The sequence below is a fragment of the Heloderma suspectum genome, chromosome 5 (genome assembly GCF_057233095.1).
Source record: "Heloderma suspectum isolate Gila_16-S chromosome 5, 16-S_ref, whole genome shotgun sequence".
NCBI classification, from domain to species: Eukaryota; Metazoa; Chordata; class Lepidosauria; order Squamata; family Helodermatidae; genus Heloderma; species Heloderma suspectum.
In genome coordinates, this window is record NC_139462.1 from 47171892 (window position 1) to 47189178 (window position 17287).

At 43.1% G+C, this 17287-nt stretch overlaps 1 protein-coding gene across 1 annotated transcript in view; it reads right to left on the bottom strand.

Annotated features, from left to right (window-relative positions):
- The window catches only part of TRPC3 (transient receptor potential cation channel subfamily C member 3), a 72770-nt gene that overhangs the window by 22269 nt on the left and 33214 nt on the right, over nucleotides 1–17287 (bottom strand). Inside the window, exons 4-7 of the mRNA XM_084860262.1 lie at nucleotides 5698–5862; nucleotides 2718–2934; nucleotides 1021–1254; nucleotides 413–677 (exon numbers count right to left, since the gene is read on the bottom strand). Coding sequence (XP_084716388.1) covers nucleotides 413–677; nucleotides 1021–1254; nucleotides 2718–2934; nucleotides 5698–5862 — 881 coding nt within the window. The remainder of the gene's footprint in view (nucleotides 1–412; nucleotides 678–1020; nucleotides 1255–2717; nucleotides 2935–5697; nucleotides 5863–17287) is intronic.

The window sequence follows — 17287 nt, forward strand, 5'->3', positions numbered from 1 at the left end:
CTGTTGAGTCCAGCATGACCATGTTTCTGCTTTCTTGGATTTACCAATGGCTGCGGAGGGATTGGTAATGCAGAATGTAACTGCACAGTAAGATGATACAGACAACATTCATTCAGCAATGAAATGAATTCCTTTCATTCAACCTACCTTACACTTGTCTCCCCCTTCCCTCTGTTGCTTTTCATCATTGTTTATTTTAGATTGTAATCTGCTTGGGTCAGGGACCTGCCTATTTTTGCCTATGTAACTCTATAAGGCACCATGATCTAAATCCATCCCAAGGACCTGAGTGAACAGACATTGTGATGTAGATAGATGTATAAACCAATCCTTAATGCAAACCTCCAGCTGACTGCATCAGAAAGAGGGGGCAAAAATAATTCTGTCCTTTTTGCATAAACTTTTTACTTACGTAGTAAAAGCTGCATTCATTTTGGCTCCAAGATAGTAGGAGTACAATATGAACATCCCAATCATAAATGCAAGGAATACCATAATAAAAAGGACCATAAACTTGAAAATGTCTTTAACAGTCCTTCCAAGTGAAATCTGCAATGGGCCAAAACTCTCATTTGCAGGTAGAATATAAGCTATCCGAGAGAAGCTAAGCACAACAGCTATTGCATAAAGACCTTCCGATATGATCTGAGGATCAGATGGGAGCCATTTATCTCGAGCTAAAAGAAATGACATGAGACACTTGGTTATTTTAGCCATTTTTCACTGTGCTTTCAAGAAATAAAATATCTGTAAAACTACTTGTAAAACTACTTAGAAAATTTCATTGCACTTATTTTAATAATTTTTCCAGTTAGTTTTTAAGCTTGTGCTGCCTTCTGAAAATTAAAGTGGTAAAGTGCACCAAAAATTTAGTGCACACTAAGCTGAGAGTAAACTAAGATGATGCACATGGGGAAATCTTATATATAGGATTAAGAGAACTTTATTGTGAAAGAACCTATTTAAAAGGACACTGGCCATTTTCATGCACCAGAAACATGGCAGCATCTTTGGACTTACCATAAGTAAAATATTCTATGTCTGGTGGAAGTGTGACCACAGAGAGGTCTGGCTCTTGAATGTAATTGTCCACATAATGCTGTGCTTTTGTGGCCTGCAGAAATGCTAATAGCCTGGCTGTGAAAGCAGCAATGAAAATAGATAACATCCCAAAATCCAGAACATTCCACAGTTGCAAAATATATTCCCGGGGTCCTTCTAGCCAGAGCTCCTTGCACTCAGACCACATCATACCTGAAAGAAGAAATGTGACAAAACACAGTGAAAAGATTATTAAGACCGTAGTCCAATACACACTTAGCTGGGAAGTAAATCCTACTAACACAGCGGGACTGACTTCTGAGTAGACATGCAGTGTCAGACTGGTAACAAAAGTGATGCACACATGAGAACACCAGGCCTTCCCTGCGGACTTCTGCCTGGCAGACCGCCAGTCCCTGCAGGACCAGGCCCCCAGGTACCGAGCCAGCTGTGCTGCTTCCACCTGGCCCTTCCTGGAGGGGCTACATAAGCTGGCTGGCTGAGGTGGCCTGGGAGAGCCAGGGCCTGCAGGAGAAGCTGCCACCACCAGGGAAGAGGTGTGCCTGCTCCTGCTGGGCCTGCTGCTGCCACCACCACCACCACCACCACCACCAGGCCTTCCCTGTGGACTTCTGCCTGGCAGACTGCCAGTCCCTGCAGGACCAGGCCCCCAGGTACCGAGCCAGCTGTGCTGCTTCCACCTGCCCCTTCCTGGAGGGGCTACATAAGCTGGTTGGCTGAGGCCTGCAGGGGAAGCTGCTGCCACCGTGGAAGAGGCGTACCTGCTGCTGCTGGGCCTGCTGCTGCTGCACCACCACCACCACCACCACTATCACAACTGTGGACTCCTGCCTGGCATTATTTTTAAGGGGATTTTTAATTGTTGTTGTTGTTTTTAAATTTCTGGGGGATTCTGTTGTGTTTTTAGCGGTGGGTAGCCTGCCTGATGGGCAGGAGCAAGGGGGCATGTGTCCACCTGATGGAGGCAGTGGGGGGAAGTGTTGGGGGCCAGAACATACCGAGGCTGGGCAGAAGGCGCTGGCGGAGCGCTAGGGGCAGGCCATGCCAGGTAAGGGGAATAAGGGAGAGATGTGTAGTATCTGTCCCCTGCTCCAGGCTTGCCCAGAGCCAAAGGATGGCTGGGGGAGGCGTGACTCCATCTTCTGGCCTTTGCTTGCTGCTCTGCAATGCCAGGTCTGTTACCCAGAAAACCTCCCTCATCCATGACATGATCCTGGATGAGGGTGCAGACTTGGCATGTATTACGGAGACCTGGCTGGCCGAGGCTGCTGCTCCAACCCTTGCAGCCATGTGTCCAGCTGGATTTTCGTATGCACAGCAACCGAGGGCTGGGAATCGGGGAGGGGGAGTGGCTGTTATCTACCGGGAGTCCTTGGTCTTCACCATACCCTCTCTCCGGGAGACCAAGGTTGCTGAGTGCATGTACTGGAGGTACATGCACTACTATTTTAGCCTACTCCTGTGCTAAAATATAGATGTTACAATCTGTACTCTGAACCATAATAGTGTGTATTATTACTTCTACATGTCTGATCTCTGCCTAGGAATCGACCACTACAGCAGCATACAACTGTGGTGTAAAGCAGTTTTATCTACAGGTTCTGTAAAAACAAATTAGGTGATTCGGAGATGAAGAGATGAGATTAAATACATACCAAGCACCCATACCATGATCAACATCTCTGTCCAAGTGAATCGAGTAGTCTTAACCCTAAAGATCTGTTTAGGGTAATCAATTACAGTCTCATTTGGTAATACTGAGATGCCTTCAAATCTGTCCGAAGCGTTGAATACCAGTAGACCCAAGAAAATAATGAAGGATGCTGCATGTGCCACAAACTTCATAAATGGACTTCGGAGAACTTTTCCAAGCTGAGAAAGCAAAGCAAAACACATGTTTTTTGTTTAGTTTGGTTTGTTTCTTAAGCTATGCATGCTTTCAGTTTCACCAAATATACCCGAGGCAGAAAATGCATGCATTTAATGCTACGATTTAATTGACGAATACTTTTCAATGTGCACCAACAGCCATCCCTTAGAATCATCCCTTTAAGTTATTGCTGTATACGTTTTTATTCTTTTGTAAAGCACCTTGGAATCATATTTTGATGAAGGGTGGTACTAACATCCCCTTTATGGATCACTGCCTTGTTGCGGCGAAGGGGCTTACGTAACTCAGTAAGTACATCTAAGTAAAGTAAATAGGAGAGCACTCCTATGCCCTGTAGCCAGCTTCTGGGGGGAAACATAGGATTATTCAGTTTCTGGGATTCGACCTCAGAACCGGGGCTCTGACAGTCCTTCCCACCCCCTCCCCTTCCCCTTCATAGCCAGCACAGTTCTCTCCATGCCAGGTACATCTCCGTGCTTGGAAATGGAGTGCAAAGACGGGGAAAAGAGGGTGGTCCTACGGGCAGGGAGGAGACCGCGGAAGCTGCTTTACGCAGCTTCCTATCGGGTCTCCAGGCTCCTTCCCTCCCCGAAGCGACAGCTGGACAGGCAAAATCACCCAACAAGCCACATTCAGGGCAGCTGGAGCACGGAGGAGAGGATCCCCTCCATGCTCCAACCACCCTGCATAGGCCAGCCAGCAGCCTCCGATTTGGGGGGCTGGTGACTATCCAGATAGGATTGCACCCTAAATGAATGAATTTTGGAAACCACCTCTAGGGATTATCATCCCTGGTGTACAGCTAAACTGGTGTACAGCTCTGAAAATTTTCTTCTTCAAATAATTCCCAATCTTTTCATTTTCTAGCACAGCCAACAAAAATAATGAATAATATTACAAAAGTTACTAAAACTTGTCTGGTAAACATAAAATGGAATTTGTTTTACTAGTTTGTGAATCTGTGCTGTGTTTATTCTATGTTACTGTATTTTACTGTTTTTTGTATTACTTTTTATGTTGTTCTTAATCATATATTTTAAACTGTAGTTTTTAATATTGTTACATGTAACCCACTTAGAGAGCGATCCTACTGTTTATGCCCTCAATGCTCATAAGCCTCCAAACTCAGAGGAGCATCCAATGCAGAGCAGGAGGAGTGGCAGAGGCAATCATCACCTCTACACTTCTCTCACTCTGCATTTTTTTGCTGGACTTTTTTGCCTGTCTAGCTGGAGCACTTCAGAAGGGGGATGGGGGGAGGAGGCTCAAGAAGCCTCAAGATAGCTCGTATCCTGGCCTCTTTAGTCCCCTCTGCTCCCCGCCCATGGGAATGCCCCCTTTACCCCCTCTCCAAAGTCGAGTTTCCAACATTAGAGAGGCAACTAATGCAAGGGGGGGCGGAGCACAGAGTCCCTCCTCCGAGGTTGGAGCGCTGTCTCCGACCTCTAATCTGGGAATGTAAATTAGCCTATGGCCCCCCCAGACGCTCTCTAGGGTCCATAGGATTGCTCTCTTAGAGATGTTATTATATTAAGCGGTATGGAAATATTATTAATAAGTAGATAAACTTTGTGGGAATGCTGGTGGGTGCGTTTGTTTTTCCATTCTGATAACTGGTAAATTGAAAATTTAAGGCATATTGGACTGTAGAGTGCAAGAGCATTCAGGAGATAACGTAAGCCACCTCTAGTTCCTTGCAAGAGGAAAAAAGGCGGGATATAAATGCAATATAAATAAATAAATAAATAAATAAATAAATAAATTGAAGCTAGATGCCAAATGACCAAGGCTTAGGAGTGGGAGCATAGTAATCAGCCTGTCTGTTATGTTTGTTTGCTTCCTTTTGGGCCAGTTTCCAAGACAGCAAGGGGTAAGAGTTTTTGCCCCCTCAGCTTTTAACTTTTACCCCCTCAGAACAAAGCAGACTACCACAACAGGGAACCCCCTTTCTCCACACCTAGGTCAGAAATCCAGTAGAATGAACACATGAAGAATTCCCCTTCAGGCCTTCCACTCAACACAAGAAGGTCAGGGTGGAGCTGGAGGGGCCTGCAACACCGAGGGCAGAGCCACCATTTGGAGCCCAAGTGCCCCTCCATATGGTTATTTACCAAGGTGAGGGATAATACCTGCATAGTACTATATGCAGTGTAGTGTCTGACTCATTCTGTGTCCTGTCCCACCTGGCAGGCTACAACTTGTGACCCACCACATAAAAACCAACTGATCAGTCCTGTATTATGCTTGCCAGGGGCATGACAACAATCACCAGCCCCTATTATTGTAGTCCCACACAGTCAGCAAAAACTGAGGTTTATCAAACCACTAGGGGCTTGGTAAGATGGGCTACATCCAGCCTGATCAATCAGGTTGGATGTAGCCCAATGGCCTGGTTCACACATGTGGCCTGGTTCACACATAACAACAAGCCAGAGTATGGGTTGTCGTTGAATGTTGTTGAACCATGGGTTGTCACTATATGTGAACCTTGCACTATGATTTAAATATTGGTGGTTAACCACGAACAACCCAGAGTTCACAGTTGGAACAAACTATGGGTTCTCTTCTTGGGTTGTTCTTATAATCTCATAATTTTAACCATAGTAATAATTTAGCTTGAGTAGGCATTAACAGAAACATGTCAGTATTACGGAGTCTCTCCCTTAAAGAAAGGTAGCCACACCAATAGAAGGCTTTCTGAAATGGATTTACAAAAAAAGTAGTACACAAAAAAAACCTTGTACCCTGCTACATGGTGCAATCCAGTACCCAACCGCAAGAAATGGAAGGCCCAGCGCAACCACCAGCACAACTAGACACTTGATAGCTATCGCCTGTTCCCGTAGTCCTAAGAGGTTTTCATACCAGATAGTCAACAATTGTTGCTGACAGTTTGGATGGGCCACAAACTGTGAGAAAAGAGAAGAAAATCAAATTACACAGACATTGCAGCACCTGTAATGAATCTGTTGCAACATTTCATCTTTCGAATTCCCAATGAACATGAGTCATACAAACACAAAAACATTGAGATGAATGAAACAGATGATTTTAGTCGACACACACTCTCAGTTCAGATTTTTCATAAAATCTTGGTGAATCTGTGAATAAGGGAGCAATCCCACTCTCATCACTAAGCTGGGTGAGGGGCCTCAGGAAGCATTGTAAGTGTTATTACGCTGATGGAGATGGTGGTACGGTGGCAGAACTGCGTTTATGTCACCGGATATTCCCCAGCCCATCCACAGAATGCTCCAGCGGTGTAGGTGTTCCACAAGTGATGATCCACCAATAGAATGGAAGGAAACGGGACATGCCAGGAGTGGAGATACCAGCTCCTAGGCTCCTTCACTTCCCTGACATGTCCCAGGAACCAATGTGAATCTCCACCAGCCCTAGGGCTGGTGTAGTTAATTCCCTCCCACTGCAGACAAGGGCTGTATCCAGTGTTAGTCATTTGAGCCCATTCATTTCAATGGGCCTACTCTAAGGAAGACTAACATTGGATATGACCCAATGGGAGGGGGAAAGAAAAATCTGCCTCCATCTCCTACCTTGTCCACAGTGAAACAGAAGGGAAGAGCATGTGGCAGTTGCCCCACCAGCAGTTCTCCCTCACCCCTTGCTGTCAATGTAATGTGAGATTGTTCCGCCCCTGTGTCACAACCATTAGGATATTGGATCCTGTTACAGGCCGATTTCTACTAAATGCTGGATTAACATGTTGTAAATCATGCTCCTCTCTCGAAAAAAGAGGTACCGTGCTAGGCATGAAGTGCTTATTCTTTTTAATGTGAAATTATAATCCTCTCCAGCATATTACCTGCAGACCTAGGCATAATTGTTATTTTAAAATGGAATAAAAGGACAGATTGAAAGAAGTTATGGTTTTTTGTCTCTTAGTACTACTGTTTCCTCTTAGCGCTACTGGAGTGAGATTATGAAGTGTGGCTGCTTTCAAACAAGTGTTTTGAGGCAATACAGCCAGTGAATAGCTTCAGATTGAAACTGAATCGTGCCTAAGGTCGTTTCTGTGGAAATTTCAGAAAGGCACACTTCGCAGCATAATTTAGATAATTTGAATCCAGTGGTGGCCAGTGAGGTGGTTCACTACCTAAACCACCAGTATCCAAGGCATGGAGACAGAAGGGTAGCAACGTTCTTTCCTTACCTTTCAGCAGTGGGAGGCACGGGTGGAGGTGGCAGGTGCCACAACCAGCAACATACAGGTGTACGGTGGCAGAGTGGATGGTCACTCTGGCGTGGGCACAAATCCTGAAAAGAGCATATAGGGATGGCGGAGAATTTCTCCCCGAAACTTCGGGGGGCCGAGCGCCAACGTGTTCGGCCCCCCGAACAAGTTTCGGGGAGAAATTCTCCGCCCCCCCCGGGATGGGACTTACCTTTGCTGAATGTCCCTCCCGGCGGGGGGTCCGGCCGGCAGTTCGGTGGGTGTTCGTCCGGGGCGGGAGCAGCAGCTGGTCTTTCGACCGGCTGCCGCCCCTGCCATTCCAATCAAAGAAAAAAAAAAACGCCCCCGTGATAGGCTACGTGACGATTAATGTAGCCTATCATGGCTAGATCTGCAAAGTCAGCCGTGATAGGCTATGTAAATCATCACGTAGCCTATCACAGGTGACTTAAAAAAAAAAAAACAAAGCGCGTACGGATAATGGCGGCCCCCATAGGGAGCCGCCATTCCCGTTCCTTATTTGGTCGCTGTAGTCTACGTAAAGATTTATGTAGACTACGGCGAAAATAAGGGCAACGCTATTTGTGTTGCCCTTATTTTCGCCGTAGTGTACGTAAAGATTTACGTAGACTACAGCGACCAAATAAGGAATGCGAATGGCGGCTCCCTATGGGGGCTGCCATTTGCGTATGCGCTTTTTTTTTAAAGTCACCCGTGATAGGCTACGTGACGATTAACGTAGCCTATCACGGCTGACTTTGCAGATCTAGCCATGATAGGCTACGTTAATCGTCACATAGCCTATCACGGGGGCGTTTTTTTTTGTTTTTTTTTAAACTTTTGAGTTCGCGGCCGGGCGAGGTGAGGCGCCTCCTCCCCGGCCTGAATTTCGGCCGGGCGAGGTGGGAAGCCTCCCCCCCCCGGCCTGAACTTCGCGGGGGGAGCAGCGAAGCGCCTCCCCCCCACCGTGAACAAGCTTCGAGGACAGGTAAGTGACTTTCGTCCACCCCTAGAAGGAAACCTTCCACTCCGCAACCATGCACTTTCACAATGCTGATTGCTACACCCCCACCTCCACGTCCTGATGTCGAAAGGCGTGGGACCCCCCTCCCACTTCTAGCACTTGCCAATGGGTTCACTCATTGGACCACTGGCTACTATTGTGTGGAACCAAGCTATAGGTTTGGATCCAACAAACCTTGATGGAAGGTTAATAGCCACCTCTTGAGTTGTTCTGCAGCCACCTCTTCAGTTCACCCAACACTCTAATAGGTTCAATAGCAGTTCTCGTGCTTCTTCCTGTAGAGGAGGTTGCACAGACTGTTGCACAAGGAGAACAAAATCTTTGGATTTATTCCCGTTCCCACCACCACAAAAAAAGCTCTACTACTATGTGTAAAACAGCCTTGCCGTGAGCAGACTTTTCAAAGATGACAGCACAGTGAGAGAGCACATGTTTTGCATGCATAAGCTCCCAGGTTCAGTCCCTGGCATCTCCAGATTCCTGTCTGAAATCCTGAAGAGCACTGCCAGTGGCTCTTCAGTCCTTTCCCAATCTGGTGTCTTCCAGATGTGTTGGACTACAACTCCCATCATTCCCAGCCAGCATGGTCATGTCTTAAGCCTGACTTGTTATAAAGCAGCTTCTGGTGTAACGACAAATCCATTCCAACTGATTTAGTGAGAAATGGCCACAATCTAACATAGGCATGCTTGAAATCAATAGTCTTACGCATACCTTACTCTGTGCTTGATTCTAGTGTGGTAGCTATGTGGGTCTGCTGTAGAAAGAACAACTAAAGGGTCCTGTAGTACCTTAAAGACCAAGAAATGTTAGCTTTTATGGGCTAGCTAGAAAGTCATCAGATTTATGTTGGATTATGGCAAATGTATCAAATAAAGTCCATCTGAAACAATACCACCCATCAAAACAATGAGGACAATGTGGGCAGCAACTCTACTTTACCACCTCTGATTTTCCTAATAAGTTACATAAATTGTACTTACAAATTGAGGGCATCTATGCAGTAAGAAAACGAGCAAAACGTGAACTATCAAGCTCTGAATATGTGTCAAGATGTGTAAATATATTAAGTCATGAGAAAATTCTCATTGGGGATTATTTATGACAGCAGAAATGCCCCTTTTGATTGTAATGTTGCCAATATAACTGCACTAATTGTTTTATAAGCATCGCTATCAGCTGCTAAAACTATATATTAATAATTTATTCACATATTCCCACTGTTCTTAAATTTTAAGTATTTGTAATATTAAATGACAAGCTTCTCCAAATGAGTTATTTTAAGCTTCTAATGGTTCCTGAATGTACTGATCGTTACCACCATACAATTTTATGCTATTATTAGGTTTGTTTATTTGGCATGTTGCAGAGTTGCTAACATCACAGTAACACCTCTACAGGCTCAAATGAGATTGGAGAGATGTATTTTCAGAAACTAAAAATATTAACAGTTGTTCTTTTTTGGTGCAGATGGGGACTGGATTTTAAACATCCTGCATATTTATTCTTCTATATTTAAAATGTGACTCTGTGTGCAATAAAGACATGAGGTCAATAGTTTCCTGACAAGTAGGACCTACAACAACATGTTGTAGTATTGAGTGTTCCTGTTCAATCTAATTCATTTCAATGGGCCAGGTTTTGGAACAGAAACTGACTTGGTTGCCCTGTGGGATGACCTCTGCCAGGAGAGGGACAGAGGAAATGTGACCCTATTGATTCTCCTGGACCCCTCAGTGGCTTCCAATACCATTGACCATGGTATCCTTCTGGATAGGTTGTCTGGGTTGGGAGTTGGAGGCACTGCACCGCAGTGGTTCTGCTCCTACTTGGATGGCTGATTCCAGAAGGTGGTGCTAGGGGATTATTGCTCTGTGCCTTTGCAATTATCCTATGCTGTTCAACATCTACATAAAACCTACATAAAACTACTGGGGGAGGTTATCTGGAGGTATAGGCTGAGGTGCCATCAATACGTGGATGACACCCAGCTCTACCTCTCTTTCTCATCAAACGCAGGTGAGGCAGTGGGTGTTCTGAATCAGTGCCTGGGCAGGGTAATGGACTGGATGAAGGCCAATAAACTGAAGCTCAATCCAGACAAGACGGAGGTACTGTTAGTGGGTGGCTTGTCTGTCCGGGTAGGTGATGTTCAACCTATTCTGGAGGGGGTTGACCTCCCCCTAAAGGATCAGGTTCATAGTTTGGGGGTGCTCTTGGATCCAGAACTGTTACTTGAGCACAGGTGAACAGGTGGCACAGAGCGCCTTTTATCAGCTTAGGCTGGTATACCAACTACACCCTTATCTGGACAGATAGCCTAGCTACAGTTATCCATCTTCTGATAACCTCTCATCTGGATTATTGCAATGTGTTATACGTGGGGCTGCCTTTGAAAACGGTCTGGAAACTTCAGCTAGTCCAAAATAGGACAGCAAGATTGTTAGCAGGGTTTGATCACATTACACCAGTACTTTTCCAGCTGCACTGGCTGCCAGTCCATTTCCAGGTCCAATTCAAAGTGCTAGTATTAACATTCAAAGCTCTAAATGGCTTGGGGCCAGGTTATCTGAAGGATCGCCTCCTCCCATATATGCCTGCCCGCACCCTAAGTTCATCCTCAGCAGTCCTTCTCTGGGAGCCCCCACCAAAGGAAGTGAGGTGGGTGGCTACCAGGAAGAGGGGCTTTTCTGCTGTGCCCCCCAGCTGTGGAATGAGCTCCCTAGAGAGGTTCACCTGGTGCCTACGTTGTTCTCCTTCTGGCACCAGGTGAAGACCTGTTTATTCTCCCAGTATTTTATCACTTTAGCTTCCTAATCTTTTAGCTCTGGTGTTTTAAATCTATATTTGAAATCTCTGCATTGCTGCTAGGTTTCATTATGGTTGCACTGTTATATTGTGGTTTTGTTTTTGTTTTTTTGAATCTATATTTATTTTATATAAGTGAAATAAACAATACCAACAACACAGGCAAAATCTTCAGTTTCCAACATTACAGAATTCTGGGGAAGAGAAAAAAAAGGAGGAAAGCAAAAGAAGGAGAGAAAGAAAGAAAGAAAGAAAGAAAGAAAGAAAGAAAAGATTATATCTAAGCTTCAATGAAAGCAAACCAAATATTCAGATATAAGTCCAACTGCAAATTATACCTATACAGCACTCTTCCAAACATTGCCGGTATTATTAAATCTTCAATCTGCTGCTCCATAAACTGTGAGCCTTGTCTTTCAATGTTATAACCTCAGTCTTAGAGCAAATAAACAGGAGCAAACAATCCATTTCCATTAACCATATATTACCCTTCCATTGACACATATTAGTAAACATTAAAAGTTTAACCAACAAGAAATAATAATAATAATAATCCCATAATAATGATAATAATACTAATATTAATAATTAAAAAAGGAGAAAGAAATTTATAAAAGGATAAAAATAAAAACAAAAAATAAAAACAAACCATCTATTTATTTTAAGTAATATCACATCTAAAAATGTATTTATATGTGTACCCCACATACACACATACAATATAACACACCGAGGAGAAAGAAAACAAAAATATGCAAACATTTAATCTGGCAAACTTCCCAGACATCCTATCAGCTAAACCCCAAACAAGACTTCAGAGGAACAGTGAAAGTGGCTAAATTCCAACTGAGGAGGCTGAGAAAGTTGGTTCCCTTGGTTTAATGTTAACACCAGTGAGAAATGATTTGGCTTTAAAAACTTTTTCATCTGGCCTTCAAAAAGAATGCAAAATGTAGCAGGATATTTAATATGATATTGCAGGTTATTTTGCTTTGCCAAACTTCTCGCTTTGGTAAATTGCCTTCTTCTGTCAGCAATTTCTTTAGTATAATCAGGAAAGAGCATAATCTTGTCATTTGCTAGCCCCCAGTGCTGCTCACCTCGTTCTCCTGCCAAACGCAGAAGATAATTTTTTGGTAGAAACTTGTGAAAACTGAACAACAACAGTCCCAGAAGTCTCTTTAGTGCCACGTATTGAGCCAGGAACACAATATGCATGCTCAATATCCAGTAGAAAATCAGATGGCAAAACCAGTAACTCATGCAAAAGTTTATCCATAAATTCAGCCAGACAGACATCAGCACCCAATTCTTTAATACCAAGAATACGAAGGTTCGCTCTATGTGTAAAAGCCTCCAATTGGGAAATTCGAGCAGACAAAGTATTGTGAGACACTTGCATAGCAGTTTCATGAGCAATAACTCGGTCTTCGAGCGCATTAACCTTCGTTTCCATCTTTTGAAGAGAGATATTAATTAAATCCACAGCCCCTTGGAGGGCAGTAATTGAGTCCTGGATTGTTTCAAGCTTCTTTGATTGCACTGATAGCTGAGAAAACATAGTTTTTATCAAAGCAAGCAACTCCTCTTGACTTCCGGCATTTCTAGAAACCTTTGCCAGGGTAACAATTGCGGGGGTAGGTGGCATTCCCAGACCTTTTGTTTTTCTCTTTGATACTGCCATCCTCCACTTCCAGAAGCACAACAAGCAAGTATAATTGCAGAAACAGAAAAAACAAACATTTAGTTAAAGTGCCAGTCCCCAGATATTGCTGGTAGTTTAAATTCACAAATACTTTTTGGAGTACGTCAGTCTTGTAGTCTCCTAATTGCTAGGAGTTTCAAATAGCATTCAGTAGATGATACTCCGGTCACTGACCTTAGATTGCAGCCCTTCTACTGTGCTGCAAAAGCAGCTGTTCTTCCAAGATTTCAACTGGATGGTACTGTAAGATTCCCCTTTTAATTCCAGGAGAATTTTAAAAACCTTTTCATAGCTGTTTGACATAAGCAACCCACGGAGCTCCGCAGGTCACTGCCAAGGCAACATGGCTCCGACCAGAAGTTCTCACTGTTATATTATGGTTTTAAGCTTTCATGTTTTATATTGTTTTATGCTGCACTCCATGGTTTTACTTTTTGTGAACCGCCCAGACGGCTTCGGCTATTGGGAGGTATAGAAATAAATAAATGCCAGCCAGCTGTACCTTCTTCCAAGATACTCCATTTTACACACTCACCCAACCTTGGTTTTTTATGCCCCCACCCCAATTAGTCAGCATTCTGTAACAGCTGCATGATCAACCCTCATTGGGTTGTTTGGGGTTCTCCCCTCCCCACATTAAACATGTTTTTTTTCCTCATTGTTTTTTGCATTTTTTGCCCCAGGCTTACTAATCACTGCCTCTTCTTCAAAGATGGTGTGGTTTCAACATACATACATACATACATACATATATATGGATTGGCACTCTGACAATGAGTTTGCTATTAGTATATACAAGTGAAGCCCCAGAGCAAAATGTTGGTAGGGAAGGAGGTGTTTCTGCCTTCTCCCCAGATAGAAGACGGCCAGCTGGAGCTCTTGGAAGTGCTAATAGGTCTGTGTGTCAGCTGGCCCAATCCACATCTTCAAAGCTTTCCATTCTCAGGTAGTCTTCTGACTCTTGCTTCCTCCTCTCACCACACATAGTCAGGAGCCTCAGCAATGGGTTTTTGATGTCTACTGCAAGCCTTGTTACGAATTTTGAATGATTCAGTGGACCTGGGTGGTCAGGCATGTAGTTCCTGCATACACAGTTGTGTTTTAGCTGTTTGGGGGTAAATTTGCCCCCTTTAGGTTTTTCTCCAGTTTTTTTCCCTACATCTGTACACCACTTATATCTCTGGAACATGCAGATATTTCCCTCTTCTTCATGGGTGGTGCCATTTTGGCTGCTTAACAATTGGCAATGACACCTGAGAAATAGTACTTGAGAAATAGAGGGAATTGCGATACCCAGCACAAATGTTGTTCTTCCTGGATTATACTGCAGGCTTGTGCATACTCATAAGTATCCTGTACCGCTTCTTGTTTGAATGGTTTGCAACATTCAAAGAGCATAAGTCAACAGCATAAGAACATATAAAGGTGAAGTAAGGAGCTCTTGTATGGACATACAGCCTTACCTTGGTTGCAGATTTCACAGTATCACCTCTATATACACAACTCCAAACTGCAAATTTAAAAGGAAATCAGTGATGGATTGTCACAATGACAAGCCATCACCTTTATCTTGCTAAGGTCACTAGCTTTCTGGTCCTGAGAACATTAGAACTCAGAACATTAGAATTTCTCAGCCTTGAGAAGACTGAGAGGAGATATGATAGCACACTTCAAGTACCTGAAAGGTTGTCACAGACAGGAAGGCCAGGATCTCTTCTCGATCATCCCAGAGTGCAGGACACGGAATAATGGGCTCAAGTTACAGGAAGCCAGATTACGGCTGAACATCAGGAGAAATGTCCTGACTGTTAGAGCAATACGACAATGGAACCAATTACCTAGGGAGGTGGTGGGTTCTTCCACACTGGAAGCATTCAAGATGAGGCTGGACAGCCATCTGTCAGGGAAGCTCTGGCTTGGATTCCTGCATTGAGCCGAGGGTTGGACTCGATGGTCTTATAGGCCCCTTCCAGCCCTACTATTCTATGATTCTATGATAGTACTCTATGGGTCCTATTCTTAACCAATATGGCAAACTAGGAAAACAAGTAAGCAAGCAGTAAATGCCCTGAATACAGAGTAAGAGCCCAAAAATTATTTAAAGAAGGTTTCTCTTTTAACATATAAAAAGATTATTAGTAGTAGTTTGAACCATACAATAAAACTTCAACACATAAGAAAGGTTTAAGGAGGCTTAAAAGTAGCTTTCAGATACAAAGTAACTTTATTTCTACTGTAACATTGCTGAATTAGCGAACTACTAATTAGCTGGCTGCTAAATTAGTAAGTATTCACAAAATAATTATAGAGCACCTGCACCAAACAGAAGCAAATTATGTTATGACTTTGAAATTACTGAAGATGAAATCAGAGCTATATCTGAGATAAGCTCCAGCACATGCATACATCTTTCAGCATATTTATTTAGACTTCATTTTAGAGTTTTTAACTATGTGCCCCTTAGTAAATAGTCTAAATGTGCTCAGCTCTTTTTCACCAAGTTTTGTAATCAAAGCAAGTATAATGTATTTTCTGTTGTCAAGAGCTAACTCCTGTCAGCAAAATACCATTTGAATTGTTAATTTCTCTCTCTTTTTAATGCTCACAGTAGATTTGGCACCTTGGGGGAAAAAATCACCATCAAGCAGAAGGCAATGGAGGCAGAAAACTTTTCAATCTCTCAGCAAGAAAGATTTTAATTTGTTGCTGTGATTTTAAACAGGGATGTGTTCTTCATCTTTTAGTCCACTTTGTGCTAAAAGAATTTATCTAAAGCTGATGCGTTTGTGACTCATGAGCTTTACCAGATCACTTATTAATGCACTTTGGGCCTGTAATGGGAAGGAAGACAGAAAAAGCAATAATCATCACTTGTAAGCTAAATGTGTATTTAAACAGTGAGGATCAGGATGGACTGGTTTCCATTTAGGGTCTTAAAATGCAAATCACTCCTTACTGCACAGATAATTGCCTCAGATTGGGAGCCCCCTTTTTCTGTTGGTCTGTTTTTTGTCTTTGTGAAGATGAAGCTGTATTGCCTATTTACTGTTCATACCTGGAAGGCAATTTTATCAGACGGCAATAAGGGAAAGGGCCGTGGCTCAGTGGTAGAGCATCTACTTTGCATGTAGGAAGTCCCCGGTTCAATCCCCAGCATCTCCAGGTAGGGCTGGAAAGATTCCTGCCTGAAACCCTGGACAGCCGCTGCCAGTGAATGTTGACAATACTTGGCTTAGATGGACCATTAGTCTGACTCAGTATAAGGCAACTTCATATCTTCCTCAGCTGCATCAAGAGGGATGAACAGGATAGCCTACCCAGAGCACAGTGCATTGGAATATGTCCCTCTTTACCACCTGACTGCTGCTGTAAAAGAAGAAATAGGTAACCCTAAAGAAAAACAGAAAGTAAAAGTGAAAAGGGCACCAAGAGGGGATATTGTGGATGGCACAGGCACAGCCAGGAAGTTTCAGCAATAGCCAGTGAAAAAAGCAGCTCTTTGGGGGCCTAAAGAGAACGTCTGAACATGAGAAAAACTCTGCTGGATCATACTGAGGGCCCACCTAGTCTAGCACCCATTTCCAACACTGGCTGGATGCCTTACTGGGAGGACATAATATAGCAGCCATGCCAGATATATTCTGCATCTAAGCATGGTGGTTCTATTTACCTATCAGGGCTTACCACCATGAATTTGTCTAATAACAACATAATAGTTCTGATTTGAATGCAGCACCTTTTACTAGACTCACCTTGGAATAAATAAATGCCCCACAAATGTGAAGAAACAGACTGGCAACTTTTTAATTTGTCTGTTTCTTTTCATCAGCACAGCATTTGCAGATAGGGGAACTTAGTGGAAGAGAAAATAAGAAAGAAGTTTGTCAATGGATATTCAAGCTGCCTTCTGGAAGCTGTTCAAATAGTATCTGAAGCATATTAGAACTCATTCTAATAATAAGAAACTTTATTTCTTCTCCCTGACACACCACATCAGTACTTTTTAAAATTAACGCATCTCTAAGTAGGATTACTAGCTTCCATTACTACAGGAAGTATATTATAGGAAGTATACTATAGGAAGTATAGAAAGCCCTTGGCTTCTCCTCATACAGACTTTGCAAAAGGCTACAACTCAAATAATCTCCCAGTCACCACCTATTCTAGTAGCTTCTTCAGAATTTCTTTTGCATTGCCTCTCACAAAAAATGTCCTTAACCAGTATTTCTTATCATTCACTGTGCTAATCACCTCTGCCCTGAAGCTTAGAACTACTTCCATTTAATTCAGAATTTGAACAGGGAGCTGATCCATTGAGTAAGAAGAAATTAGGTTTTACACAGGCGCTTTCACAACATAAAAGATTTGAACAATTCATAGACTGATAACAAATGCCCAAATTTCCCATCAAAAAATCCTTTTTTTTTTCAGTCCCCAAACTTGAAAACTGAGATTAAAATGTATTTCCATTTTATTTTCCTTTATAGTTAAAAGAAAATAACAGATTTAAATTCTGTCAAATCCTAAACAGCAAATGCCCTCGCATATTGTAGAATATTGTTAAAAAAAGGATATTAGCATATTACGTGAGTATTATCTACATTT